Raw genomic sequence first — 13390 nt, forward strand, 5'->3', positions numbered from 1 at the left:
AACTTTATTGCCATCGTGCTTGCTGCTTGCCAAGCTAAAAATACCACTCTAAGGTTGTTTTGACCTCAGAAGCCACGGGGCTAGCTGGAGGTATTTGGAAAAAAAACTGCCTTAAACTCCAGAGGACAGCAGAAATTTACACGGTATAAGTCAATTTACCTTTCACTGTAACAATGAATTAAAAAGACCAGGACAAAAATCAGAAGGGACATATGTGTCAGCATAAACTACAGCTTAGATTCACCTTCCCACTGCTTTTTCTTACTGTTTCCAGTAACTTCTGTTGCAAGAAACCATCCATCTAGTGGCTATAGTCAAGGGGACTTTGCAAGAAGGTGTAAAAATAACGTGTGTGTGAGAGAAAGAGAGAAACTGTGATAGTTTGTGTTACCTTAAGCCTTCTCCCCTGCAAGGCTCTTGGAAGCAAACGCTACTCTCACAGTAGCTTGGCATATAAATCGCACTCAGAACATGCGACACCTACGTCCGCCTCAGTCTGAGGCCTTGTGTGTGACCGAGCAAGCTGATGTGTGTTTGACAAAGCAGAAAGGGCTCTGACCCTTTGTGTGATATAGAGTTGAGCCAGTCGGCTGTGACCAAATGCTATAGCCCCCGTTTCCAGAGGATCATCTCCCTGTAAACACACACCATCATTACCAAAATTGTGCTTGTTTCTTGCGTGGCTCGTTTTCACACGTTGTGCCAAGAGCTGAAGAGCTGCCATAATTTACAATATCAGCAATCTGTTTTTTTACGAGTTTTGGTTATCTTTGATTTAAAGAATATGATATGTTTAAACAGGTCAGGTCTTTGAATGTACACTTACTAACTGCTGTTTATTTAACTGTCATCTTGTAGGCTAGATGGTATTTGAGGTTAGGAAGTTTAAGCTCATATATATATACGTGTAAAGAGCTAATGACATGCCCTGGTGGTCTTGTTTGTCATTTACTATGGGCAGGGAATGAAAGAGTGATTTTAGCTGCAGAGGAGCTGAATCTGAACCTATTTTCAGAGAAGGATTTTCCAGCCATGTCCTTAAGCATGGTACATCCCCCTCCCATAAACTTTCCCATTTGCTGACTCAGGATTTGGCTCGGGCCCCTTTACAACATAAAGAATCTGGCCAAGCTGAATGCTGACCTGAGACTTTCCTCCCTGCTCTATTTCAGCCCGTCAAATCCTCCTCCACGCAGAAATGCGTGTGAGGGTAACGAGCAGGGGTTCCCAGCCGGCTGTGCAGCAGTCCCTGCTCTCCCCTGCCCAGAAGCTCTGCTGTGCCAAGGTGATCAGTACAACCAAGAAAATCCAGCACTGCTGGAGCAATCCTTACCTGCATTTTATTTTTAGGGTGTCTCCTGGTAAGATGACAATGTGGTCTTTTGCAATGCTTAGCGTTGGTTTCTCGAAAAATTCTTCTTCAGCCAGACCTGACCCAAATAAAGAAGAAATCATCATTAGACAGGCTATTCAGTAGGGTTAGAACAGGCACAATACAGCTGAGGCAAGCTTTTTGTTTTGTAAATAGGTCTTAATTTGGGGGCCCACACAGTGCTTGCATTTATACCGAAGCAATTCGGTTGAGCGTGGAGTTAGTCATGAGATCCCCTTAGTTTTAGTTTCCTTTATTAATATCTTTCTTTTCTAACATTAAACACCTGCATTTCTGCTAATAGTCTTTCTCTCCTTTTATTTAGAGCTAGCTTTATTACTGAATTACTGCAGTTTTAGGAAAACAGATTCATTTCAAAAGGATTTTACACCTATAAAAAAGTGGAAGGAGTCAGGTCTTTGGGAAATAATTTGATGTTTGAGCTCATATGTTACATTTTAATCAATGGGAGAGGAGAAAATAATAATTCTGGGGAGCAACTCTTTGATTCCCAACTGGGAAGCATCTGCTATGTTAACAGCAAATCGAAAGCCTGCTGTTTTCCAAAGCACCAGTCACAAATGCTGCGTTTGAACTGAAGAGCGAGCTGCTGGCTTGGTGGGCATCGTGGCTGTATACCGGTGTAAATTGCAGTGGTGCCTGGGACACCATCGTCAGTGCTAGTGTGACAAGGTTTGTCAGGTCTCTGATGACAATGGTATTTAATGACACTAGTGATAAAGGTCTCTCTCATCATCTCCTGGCTCGGGAAATGTCTTTTGAATGTGTCACTGTCCTCAGTGAGACACATATCGGAGTGTACATCTGTGACGATGTAATTTTCAGAAAGTGATACTGAGAAGAAACAGAAGTGAGGTTGGCCAGGCTGGTTTCCTTATCCAAATTCAAAGTAACATAATCAAGGAAAGGAGAAAACAGACCTAGATAAGTATCTCAATTTCCAAAGCTCTGACATTAAAGCTGTATGTTTTCTTTCCCCTCCTGCTCTTCAAATCTATATCTTCTCCTTTGCCTTGAACTTGATAAGCCAGCAGTCTTTAGCTGGGCTTATAACAGAGGCATTATTCTCAGCAGAATAGTGAAGATAACATATCTAGCAAAAAGAGAAACATTAGGGTTTAACTTTTCAACTGGATGAAACAGTGATTTTCTTGCCTCCCACCTCCCAACTCTCATCTCTTTTCTGCTGGATTTGAGTAAAATGCTCTTAGCCCGGCATATTCTCTCAGTGTGGAGAGTGAATCACTCCCACCTTGGAGAGTCTGGCTTCTTCCATGAGCCATTCAAACTCCCATCAGTAACTCAGCGGACACCAGCTAATCTCATGGCACCAGAGAATCCTTCCCAAAGGGGATCCTGCCCAGACAGCATGTTGCTGGGCTCCCTTCGAAGGCATACTGACCCTTCCTGGAGACCTCTAGCTGAGACTTTAACTAGTCCTGGCCATTGCTTCAGCCCCAGAGATATCCCCCCTCCAAGTTTTGCATGACTGATGACACTGTAGCTCTATCTCCAAAGTCCTTTGCAGAATAAGAAGTTGGAGTCCGGCCAACACAAACTCCCTCCAGTGCATCCATGTGACATTATTTAGCATGGCCCTACCTAAAAACTGCTGGTACATGTAATGCTGTGGAAGCAAAATAGCCAGTGGGTTCCAGCCCTGCAGTTCCCCCGTTTCTTTTAAGAAGTATTGCTATTCCTAAACACATTCAGGATGACACATGCAGGGTGCAGCACCACGTTTAGCAAATAATCAACAGAAAATGCCCCAAACTCTGCAGGAGGAGACACTATCAAGTACGCCCTTGCACTTGACTCCGAGTCCCCTCCGATTTCTAGAAACACCCAGATCACACTGAGCATGGGCAGAGCTTTGGTGTGTGTTACTTCATGGTGCTGAGGTATTTCAGACTCTTAAGACCATGTGCTGAGCTTTGCAAAAACAATCCAAAAAATGGCCAACAGCCTTGAATATGTTGGTCAGGTGTCATTTAATTTGCTGGCTGAGGGTTGTTTGGGTCCCGTGTAGCTCCCCCAGGACACAGCTACTACCGTGCTCTGCTCTGGGCTGTTTATGCTGTGACTACAGCCAGGTGCTGCTTCGACTTAGAAAATCCTGGGGTTTGAAATAATCCTTTATTTCTTTCCTCTTGTGCCTTCAGTTGTTCTTAGGGCTTAGGGGGGCTTAGCTGGTGTCTCGAGCTGGCCTTTAGAACAGGCCTGAATTTTACCTCTCGTGAGCAAATGTGACACTGTCGGAGGGTCTGGCGTGCAGTGCCAGGCAGCTGGCGTTAGGCCTGAGCTGCTGTTGTGACCGGAGAGCAATGCGGTTCTGGGGCTTTTATAATATTTGAGACTGGTTTTGCTAAAAGAAAGAAAAGTATTTTTCAGTTATTCTGTTTATACTTCTGAGCTACTTCTTTCCCAAAGTTTATTTTGGCTTTGGGAGCTGAAGAAAAGAATAAGCAAAGTGTAATTTCAGTGCTTTTCTACCCCATGGAGGACAGGGGGAGAAATTCCTCTGTCACACATACACATTTGATCGCTGCTGCCAGGTGACAGAGGGTTTATATAAACACAGCGTGTGCCCTTTCTGGCACACCAGAGCCAGAGCCGAGTGGACTGGAAAAAAAATGTTTGAGGGCAAAATTGAGAGAGTGGTGGGGGAAAAGGTTAGGCTGTGCGACAGCAGGATGCCGAAATGCCAAGGAGGAGGCAAAGCTGGGACAGCCCGGGGAGTGTTGGATGAGAAGAAAGGGATCTACTCCACTTTCATATTTGTTTTATGTATTTGAGGAGGCGTTAGGATGCTGCAAGCAGCTTCCTGCAGAGAGAAGCAGGCACGTAGGCTGCATCGTGCTTGGCAGTGCGTCCCCTCGTTTTCCACAGTCCTGCACCCTGACATTTGTTTAGCTCTGGATGCTCGTTCACACCAGTCAGCGGTGCCAGGGCAGCCGGGGTTGCAGGTAGATACTGTTTAGCTTGTACAGAGACTGAGTCTTCTAGGACAGTGTGTGCAGGTCTCCTACTTGCTGGTAAGCTTTTGATTGCAGGAGTTGTAAAACACAGGCAGGTTCGATCTAGTGCTGGGAAGGGCAAAGTTAACCCTGCCAGACTTGAAGAACATCTCTCTGAGGTAGCACTCTGTGGTATGCTATAAAACCAGGACAACCTGCCCAGGGTGGGGTGGGAGACCCATGCTGCTGGACCAAGTCCTGCTGAAGCTAATGTGCTCTGATTGCACAGCTCAAAATACAATGCCCAGGCCTAAAATAACATTCTCCTCTTCTCTGCTAAAAAATTTTGGTCCTGCTGTAGGGCTACAAGGGTCATAAAAATTAAAAACAAGTACTCATGCCAACCACGTCGTTACCACAGCAAAGCTCTGCAGAGGAACAAACAGCTTGGCAGGCTCGGTTCTGCGAAATGATGTACAAAGGCCCAGGAAACAGCACCGGTACCGTGGCTGTCTGTCCTGGTTTGGCCAAACCAGGACATTGTCCCTGCCATTTGCTTTGTGAAGCTAACGGTGCTGCCTGGTTGGGGTGAGGAACCTGGCACAGCATCCTTCCTTAGATCCTCTGGCATGGTTTGGGATTAGATGCTGAAGTGATAATACTGCAGAATTAGCAGAGAGCCCGTTGCCTCCTGCAAAGCTACAAAAAGGTCTTTGCACAACATCCCCTCTCTAAACCAAGGGAGAAAGACAGGCTCCTGCTAGGCAGTGGCACGTTACATCTGATGTTAGCTTCCTGCACTCAATTACTTGTTGCCAACGCAAGTTGACTACAGCAAGGCTCAAGAGGGTAACATCACCAGGCTAAAGATAGCCCCTAGAAAGAGCCCCGAGACACGACAGACCTTCTGTGCAGAGCCTCAATGCACCATTTCTAATTCTGAGAGTTTATTCTTACCTTTAGTTTAGGCTTTAACATTCTGCTCTTGGCGGTGAAAACGCCAAACACAGCACAACCACACAAATCCTTGGGAGTGCAATGTGAAAGGTTGACTGATACATTATCCAGGCAAGAAAAGTATATTGAAAACTGTTTTTTTCTGGGATAATCTAATTTTGCAGCATAGCCAACATTAAACACGGGAGGATCCCCAGGCAGAGGGTAATGTGTGACCTCCCTCACCTCTGTCAGATGATTTCTAACACTATCTCACTTGGCTGAGGGAGACCCCTCCCACGTAAGCCTGATTGTTCATGCTGGGACCATCAGTGAGCATGGATAAAAAGTATTTTTAGTCTCTTATTGTAACAGCCTTCCTTCAAGCATCGTCTGGGCGCTGTAACTACCCAGTAGCTATCCCCAAAAGAGCACTCACAAATGCTTGTGAGACTGAACATATCTAGGTATCGTACACAGTGACAGCTAACGTCAATATGATATCTGATTAAGAGGTCCACATACCCCTTTTGGGCACTGCAGCTGAAAGCACAGTATCAAAGAGCACCCAACCTCTGCATCAGATGACAAAGAAATAATTGCTAGGCAAACCAGAGACTGCTGTGTTGACAGCTAAATGAAGCAGGTTAGACTAAGGCCCTGATTCCACGAGGGCTTGGGCACACAAATAGCTTTTTGCACATGATTGAACTCCAGGGGCTATTCATGTGTGTAAAGTCGCTCTTGTGCATAGATCTGGGCCCTAGGACACATCGGGTCCCATGAGAAAGGACTGGAAGTCAGAGTTTTAGAGCTGGTTTTAGTAGGGGAAGGGGACAGGTATACACAAAATTTAAGAACTGTTTTATTCATTGCTGGCAATAGATTGGGGATACTTTTGTAACCTGTGCTTTAAAGCATTTCTGAGTCAGAGCCTGGATCAGGAGCATAATCTGTGCTCTGAAAACGCTCTGGAATCAGTGGGGCTGTACCAACAGCGTGCGTGGCCCTGGTCACCAGCAATGAGGTGGGCACCAGTGATGAGGTGGGCACCAGTAACAGGGATCGTGCAGATGAAGAGCCGTTACCTACGCTGCCTGCCAGGGAAAAACCAGTGAAGCTCAGTCTCTCCAAACAACTTTGTGTCTGCAGCAGTAAATGACATGAAGCAGAGACAATGTGCTTTCCTCGGATGCCAGGGTACCTCATCGCAAGCACACAGTGTGAGCACGTCTGAAAAGTGAACAGGTACCCATTTTAAAGGGTATTTTCATGACTATATCCCCAAGAAAATCCTGTTTTCGCTGGAATTAGAGAACTCAAGGATTCATTGAAAAGCTGTGTGTGTTTAAACCAATGGCCTGTAATCATTTTAGGATTTATTTCAAGGTTACCCCCCTACGAAAAGAGAAGACACGACAGTACTGCCAGCATTATTGTATCACAGCCCTTGCAATATTTGGTGTGTTTACTGAGGCTTCAGCTCCTGGAATCAGCTTTCACTTGTTATAATCAAGTAATTTTCTATTATTTTAAAGGCTTAAAAAACCAGTAGCAAATAACTAAAAAGACCCACCTCCTCCCCTTTTTGTTGTGAATTTGGGTGGGAGAAGGACATCCAATTTTTGATTCTGCTAGACTCATGCACTGACATTATAAAATGTCCTACGCTCTCTCTTCAAAATGCAAAATTTTCTAGATGAAATATTATTGCTAGCATTGACTTTCCCAGCAAAGAAGAAGGGTTGCTTTTGTGGTGAAGATCTTGGCTGTAAGTCAGGAACAAACCTCTCAATTTTCTTCTTTTCTGCTGGCTAGTGAGTTCTGTGTCAAGCCACCCGATGGGTACTCAGTCAGTACAGAGGCCAGAGGCCCCTGTGATGGGCTGCAGATGGGGAATGTGTAGGTCAGAAAGGGTTGTTTGAGGGTAGCTTACCTTCTAGACCTAATGTGGTTTGATTGCCTCTCTCCCATTTTATTTCTTTCCTGATTTGCTCAGGGAGTTGGTTTCGATCAGGTTATTTGCTCTCCTAAGCCTCAGTTCTCCATGTGTATATCAAGGATAATAATTTAACTTATCTGTAAAGATTTAAACCCTTCATCTTTTCCTATGCCTGTGTACAGTGCTTAATGTAGGGGGGCTGTGACTTCCTCATCAGGTGCTGACACAGGCCAAAGCCCTGTAGGTTACTGGTTTATTCCCTGCTGAACTACTTGTCCTAGAGAAGGAGATGAGGAGGGGTTTGAACCCTGTCTCAGTCCTGGTCCCACACAAGCTAGGAATGCCACTTTAACAAGTGCTCCATGTGCTGGAGGCTGGTAGCCAAGCTGTTCTCCGAATGCCCAGGCTGGATATCTCAGTTACATGATACTTCCAAGACAATTGCAAAATCAAGAAAAATTACCCAAAAGCAATAGGCAAACTAAAATAAGGCAGTTCCACCGCCTTTGCTGAGGAATCCAAACCATAGACATGTGACAACTCTCACAATTGGAGGGTAAACACAAAGAAAGCAGATGATTAATGGACCCAAGAAGCAGGCTTGACTGTAAGGGGAAAAAATAATCTCCCTGAATAGCCTGTCCTTGGAAAGTGTGTGGGAAATGAGCTGCAGATCCACCAGGAAAGTACAGCCCATGCTCTGTATGCAGCTTGTTTCTCCGTGCCATTGCCCAGGGACCAGGACCTCACCATCACTTGGCCATTGATCATCCCACTCTACCAGCTGGGAACCCATGGGACTGCTGAATGCTGCAGGTGCCCCCAGCTCCCCCTTGCCCAAGCCCAGCGAGAGGGGCACAAGCAGAGCACAGGGTTCACCTGGAAACCGCTTCCAGAGTGCTAAAGCCCCCAGGACCATGCTTCTCTCTGCTGGCTCTTGCAAGCCCATCACATCATCTAGGTGAGAAAAGCAAAGAGCAAAGAGCCCACATTACATTGGGCCCCCAGGGTTCCTGGAATACCCATCAAGTATCTTGTGCCAAATTTGTCTCCCTTGCCTACACTGCTGCTATTCAAGCAGAATTATTTTTAAGGAAAATGGTTCAGCAACTTTTAAAGATTTTCTGTTTTCTTTGTTTGTTTAAGGGGAATGGTTACAAGAAGCATATCTTCCTGTTGTTTTTCACCTAGAAATAACCAGGAATCCCCCAGAGTGGTCCGGCAACAGAAATGCTGTGTGTCATCACAGAGCTAGAAACCTCTAGGCCAGAGCCACAGCTTCCATTCCTACAGAAGCTGAAGAAGTTAATCCAAAATTAAATTAGCAATCACAAACTCATCAGGAGGGATGGCTAAAAGTCTTTCAGGATATTCAAATGCTGGTGTTAACCCAAGAGTATCTGCTGGCAAAGCAACACGCTTCATGTTTTCATTGATTTTCCAAGCCAGAGAAGCTAATATTTGTTTAGCTGACTCATGAGAAAGGGGAGTAGTTCACACCCATTCTTCTTCTCTGCCTGCCACAAATAGAAGTTTTGTGTAGCTCAGCCAGAGACAGTAGTTTGGGTGTAAACGATCCTAGTGACAACAACAAAAAATTAAATCATTAGTCTCAAGTGGAGGAGACATCAACATAACTGTAAAAACAACTGCTAAGTAGAGCAAGTGTTTAAAGATAAGATAAGACATTGGCCCTGCTCTTGGGATTTGTTCCTACAAGGCTTTTCCTCACCCATAGATGCATCAGCATTTCCTGCTGAAGTGGCACAGGTCACTCTGGCTTCCTTCTGTAATCAGCAGAAACTCTTCAGCAAGGCCACCATTGCTTTGTGTGATGCTTAAAAACCCCCTTGTCGATTAACAGGAACTTTCCTCTGTTTTCTGTAATCAAAACAACCGGAGTTCTACTTGCTTTGTGTGCTGATGCTTAAAAACCCCCTTGTCGATTAACAGGAACTTTCCTCTGTTTTTCTGTAATCAAAACATAACCTTTGGAGTTCTACTACACCTGCTCAAAGGCAACTCCCTGAAGGTACAATGCCATGTGCTTTCTTTGCTGTCCATGATATGGATCACTGTATCAGTTGCAGATTTATGGAAAGAGGTCACAGAAAGCAGCTCTAGGTCAAAATTGTTTGGTCTTTGGGGGCAGCAGCTCATTAATCAGAGCCATTGTTTTCCATCTGACACTGTAGAGTGTGGAGTCCTAAAAATGACAGAGATATCACCACCCTGTGCTTATGTTGAGTTATGTAGCGAGGGGACATGTCCTGTCTTTGTAACTGGATGACAAGTTGAGAACTTAGATCTACAGCCATAAAATAAACATGAAATCTGGGAAAGGAGGTGGCAACATCTGCAATCATCTGCCTTGCACTCAAGCACAGTTTAAAGTATTTAGGAAATGCAGTAATCTCATGTCGATGGAAAAAAGGCTGGGAATGTTGTTATTTCTTGATCCAAATTATGGCAATTCCTCTGGGAAAGAGAAGACCTGGCACATCTCCATGATTAGCAAATATGCAGACCCAGTGGGAACAAGATACACAAAAAAAGAGACCACACTATGTGCTGAAGACTTAGGGGAAAAAAAAGTCAAAAAATGTGAGGTATGAAACTGTCTTTGCATCTCCCCCAACGTGGTCTCCTGAGAAAAGCTTTAGGGTTGCAGATGCAAGTGTTTCCAATGATTCCCAGACAGGATTACTTCATAGGCGCTCCAGACATAGCTTTCATTCTTCCTTGACTTGACCATCCTGAGGAGAGGGCACATTCTTCAGACAAGGGTGTGAATGACAGGAGGAACAAGGGCACGCATTGGTCTCTAGGATGAGCCACCATGGGGAGCAGCCCCTGCAAGGGCCTGACATACCCTCTCTGCTGGTGGCTTTGGCCCCAAGGTTCACCCTCCATTCTCACTGCAGTCCACCGCAGCACATGTTCTGCCTGCCCTTCACCTCCTCCCAGAGGACTCAACAAATGAGGACTTACTGCTACGCAGTCTTCAGATATATTATAGCATTTATCTGGAAGTGAATCTAGCCAAGATTTGCTTCCTTTGTGGGTTGGAAAACGGGTAGGTAGAAGGCCATCTAGATCTGCCTCCCCTGGGTCCTCTCCAGGCTTCCCTGTGTCCCTGTGTCAACTCAGAATTGTCACCCCAGGTGAAGTGCTGGGAGCATGTTTGTGTGTTGATGGATAGATAGCTGGGTATTTTTATTGCATGTCAGCCCAACAGTTCCTCATAGCTACAGACAGCAAACCAGGGACCAGGTTATGATTCCAGCTTGTCAAAACCCTACATTCAGTTCCCTTTAATCTAATCAGAATTGCTCCACGCACGGTAATTTGTACGCCGTGAGTAGTTACTTAGAAAGTTTTGGATGCTAAGGAAAGAATGTTTTAAAACTCTTTTAACTAAATTACTTTATTATTTTGAGTAGCTATCAGCAGATTAGCTCATTTATCAAAGGTGACATGTAAGGCTGAAAAGTCAACAGCAGTAATTCACGGACTTCACGTGTGTCACAGCGCAGCACTAAACACTGTGTTCACTCACACATCAATGGGATTGAGTTTGGCACCTCTCTATATTTCTTTCAAACTTATTTGTTTTGTACAGCTGCAAATAATGAAAGCAGTTGTTGTGCTGACTCTATTCCAAGAACTATTCCCCAACCTGCTCTTGTGCACAGAAAGAATCAGTCACTATTGAAATCTGTCTTGATATGAGCCAGGACCTCTCATGAAAAAACAAGTAATAAATCTCTGTTGATGCAAGAGTGATTTCTCTCTTGTTCCTACCCAGTTTAACATTTATACTGGACTTCTAACCTGGAATGAAGAGGCTGTCTGTACTCAGGATAAGAGGAAAGCTCTTCAGGCTGGATATTTCGTCAAAGAGAACGGACTTTTTTTAAGTTAGAGCAGTAGTAGAAATGTTTTCAATAGGTCTTCACTTCTATACAGTTTATTACCTTTCTCATCTTTTTCTGTTGAAGTGACAACAGCCATCAGATTTTTTTAAAAAAAACAATAATTTTCTTTGCTGTGTGGATATGATATAGTAATTTTTTTTTTACTTGTTAATCACAACATTATTGCACACTTCTTGGCAGACTGGAAATACATATAGTGGTTCCTATCCTACGGTGGCATTTCCTGTGGAGGGAACCCGGTGCGCCAGGGCAGTGTTAAAGCTGCATGCAGGTCAGTCTGTTCACAAGGCAGGAGACAGGGAGAAGGCAGGGGGGGTTATTTTTCTGTAGGCAAGAAGTTGCCTTTAGTTCAGCATTGAGGAGGCGACGCAATAACCCACGCGTGCCTCAGCTCAGCCTTCATCCCGGCTGCCAGCAGAGGTCAGACGTTAAACCGGAAACAAAATATTATGGAGGGATTTCCTGTAGGTTTCCATAAAAGCTGCTATCAGGAGGGACCGTCAGTGGTGACATGAAATTTTGCCAGAATTCCATAAAATAACGGTGGTTTCACACGTGTTGAAAATCTGTTCCGGTATGTGGTTGTGCCGGCACCCAGAGCACGCTGCTAGAGCCATAGATCTAATCTAGTCCCCATCATCTTGAAAGTAAAATCATGAAACAACTTTCAAGAATAATTTAGAGCCATCAGACTTGTTTCTGAAGGAGAGCTTTGGTACCGTGGGGGCTTGGAAAATAACACTCCCACAAATTAAAAGCAAACAGATGAAAATGAAAGTTCCTCAAGTGAAAGAGGTTGGTAAATTAAATTTCACTTGGGCAGACAACACAAATTAAAGCATTGGCCATTAACCCAAAATACAATCCCACTTACCATATATACATATATTTACGTAGCTGTTGAGGGATGATAACTTTGAAATTCACCTAGCCTGGCTATGTAAGTTCTGAGCCAAAACATGCATTAATAGAGAAATTTTGCATGTAACATAAGGTAATACTAACAAGCAACACAGTATTTCAAACTACTGAGTCAATTAAATTGTTGTGCTGTATGTTAGCTTACTCCTTTGACAATAAAATACGATGATAATTCATCCTAACTAAAGGCTTTGGAAAAGTATGAGATGGATACCCTAGAGAGACATTAAAATTACCGGAGAAGAAGAGACAGAAGTTACGAAATCCCTGCAACTCTGATTTACCAGAAAATATGTTTCTTTGAAAGCATTGTATGGTCTCTGGAGCATTCAGCCTCTGCCTGGATGTATCAAATGAGAGGAGGATGCTCACTCACGTCCCTCCTCTACCATCTGCAATCTAAATCGGTGACTCCCAAGTCTTCCTTCTTGTTTCATTAGCCACTTGTGCATGAGACTGTTGGGCAAACCCCCAAACTAGCTGTACCATATCCTTCAGCACTGTCCAGCACAGAATGACCTTTATAAGATCTGAAAAGGGATGTTTTAAGCCCAGCTGATGGGAATTATCAGGATATGCCATGTGGATCCGCTCTGGGTCCTGTCTTTCCTTCCAGAAATCTTTGTACACGGAATTTATTTGTTTGCAGTGATTTGAGTCAGTAGAGCCGGATGAGACTTAAGAGGGAGCCTAACACAGCCCTTCATTTGTTTTGGTTTGGTGAAAACTGTCTGTATGAGACGGACACATTCCTAAACACACTAGCATGGGCCTTCAATACGTACAGAGTTCAGTAAGGAAACCTGTCTAGCGGCTCGCAAGCCAAAGAATAAGGAAACTTGTCCCTACATCTGAGCTGGTGGCTCAAGTCAACTGAAGACAAAAATATTTCAGTGCTCAGAGATGTTTGCTTTTAAGAAATCATGAGTTTAATTGCATGTTGCAAGTTATTATTTTAGAGTATAATTTTCTCTGTGTTCTTTGATGTTCAGTCAAGGATCAGTAGCCCAAATCTAAGGAAGGGAACAGTTAAGATACTAAATACATGCAACCAGAGCTCAGTTTTGTAGCTTGACTCTGACATCTCAGGTGTCAAGGATGCTTATGTAGACAATTTTGCCTCAACATCATATGAGTGTTCTGCCAGTTTTCCATATCTCAAGCAAAATGTCGGTATGGTTTAAACTCACATCCCTTTTGATAGATTTGATACTGCTTTCTTGCACACTAGACTGTAACGGAGCCTTTAGATGCTACAATAATAAGATTTTTGTCAGTTGGAGAGGCTGGAATCATGGGAGAT

General features: G+C 44.1%; 1 protein-coding gene across 2 annotated transcripts in view; it reads right to left on the reverse strand.

Moving 5' to 3' along the window:
- The window catches only part of LOC137667576 (vascular endothelial growth factor receptor kdr-like), a 135021-nt gene that overhangs the window by 95026 nt on the left and 26605 nt on the right, over positions 1-13390 (reverse strand). For both annotated transcript variants that reach the window (XM_068408410.1, XM_068408411.1), the window contains exon 2: positions 1334-1430. In XM_068408410.1, the coding sequence (XP_068264511.1) occupies positions 1334-1430 (97 nt within the window). The remainder of the gene's footprint in view (positions 1-1333; positions 1431-13390) is intronic.

This window comes from Nyctibius grandis, chromosome 10, assembly GCF_013368605.1.
Source record: "Nyctibius grandis isolate bNycGra1 chromosome 10, bNycGra1.pri, whole genome shotgun sequence".
Lineage (NCBI taxonomy): Eukaryota > Metazoa > Chordata > Aves > Nyctibiiformes > Nyctibiidae > Nyctibius > Nyctibius grandis.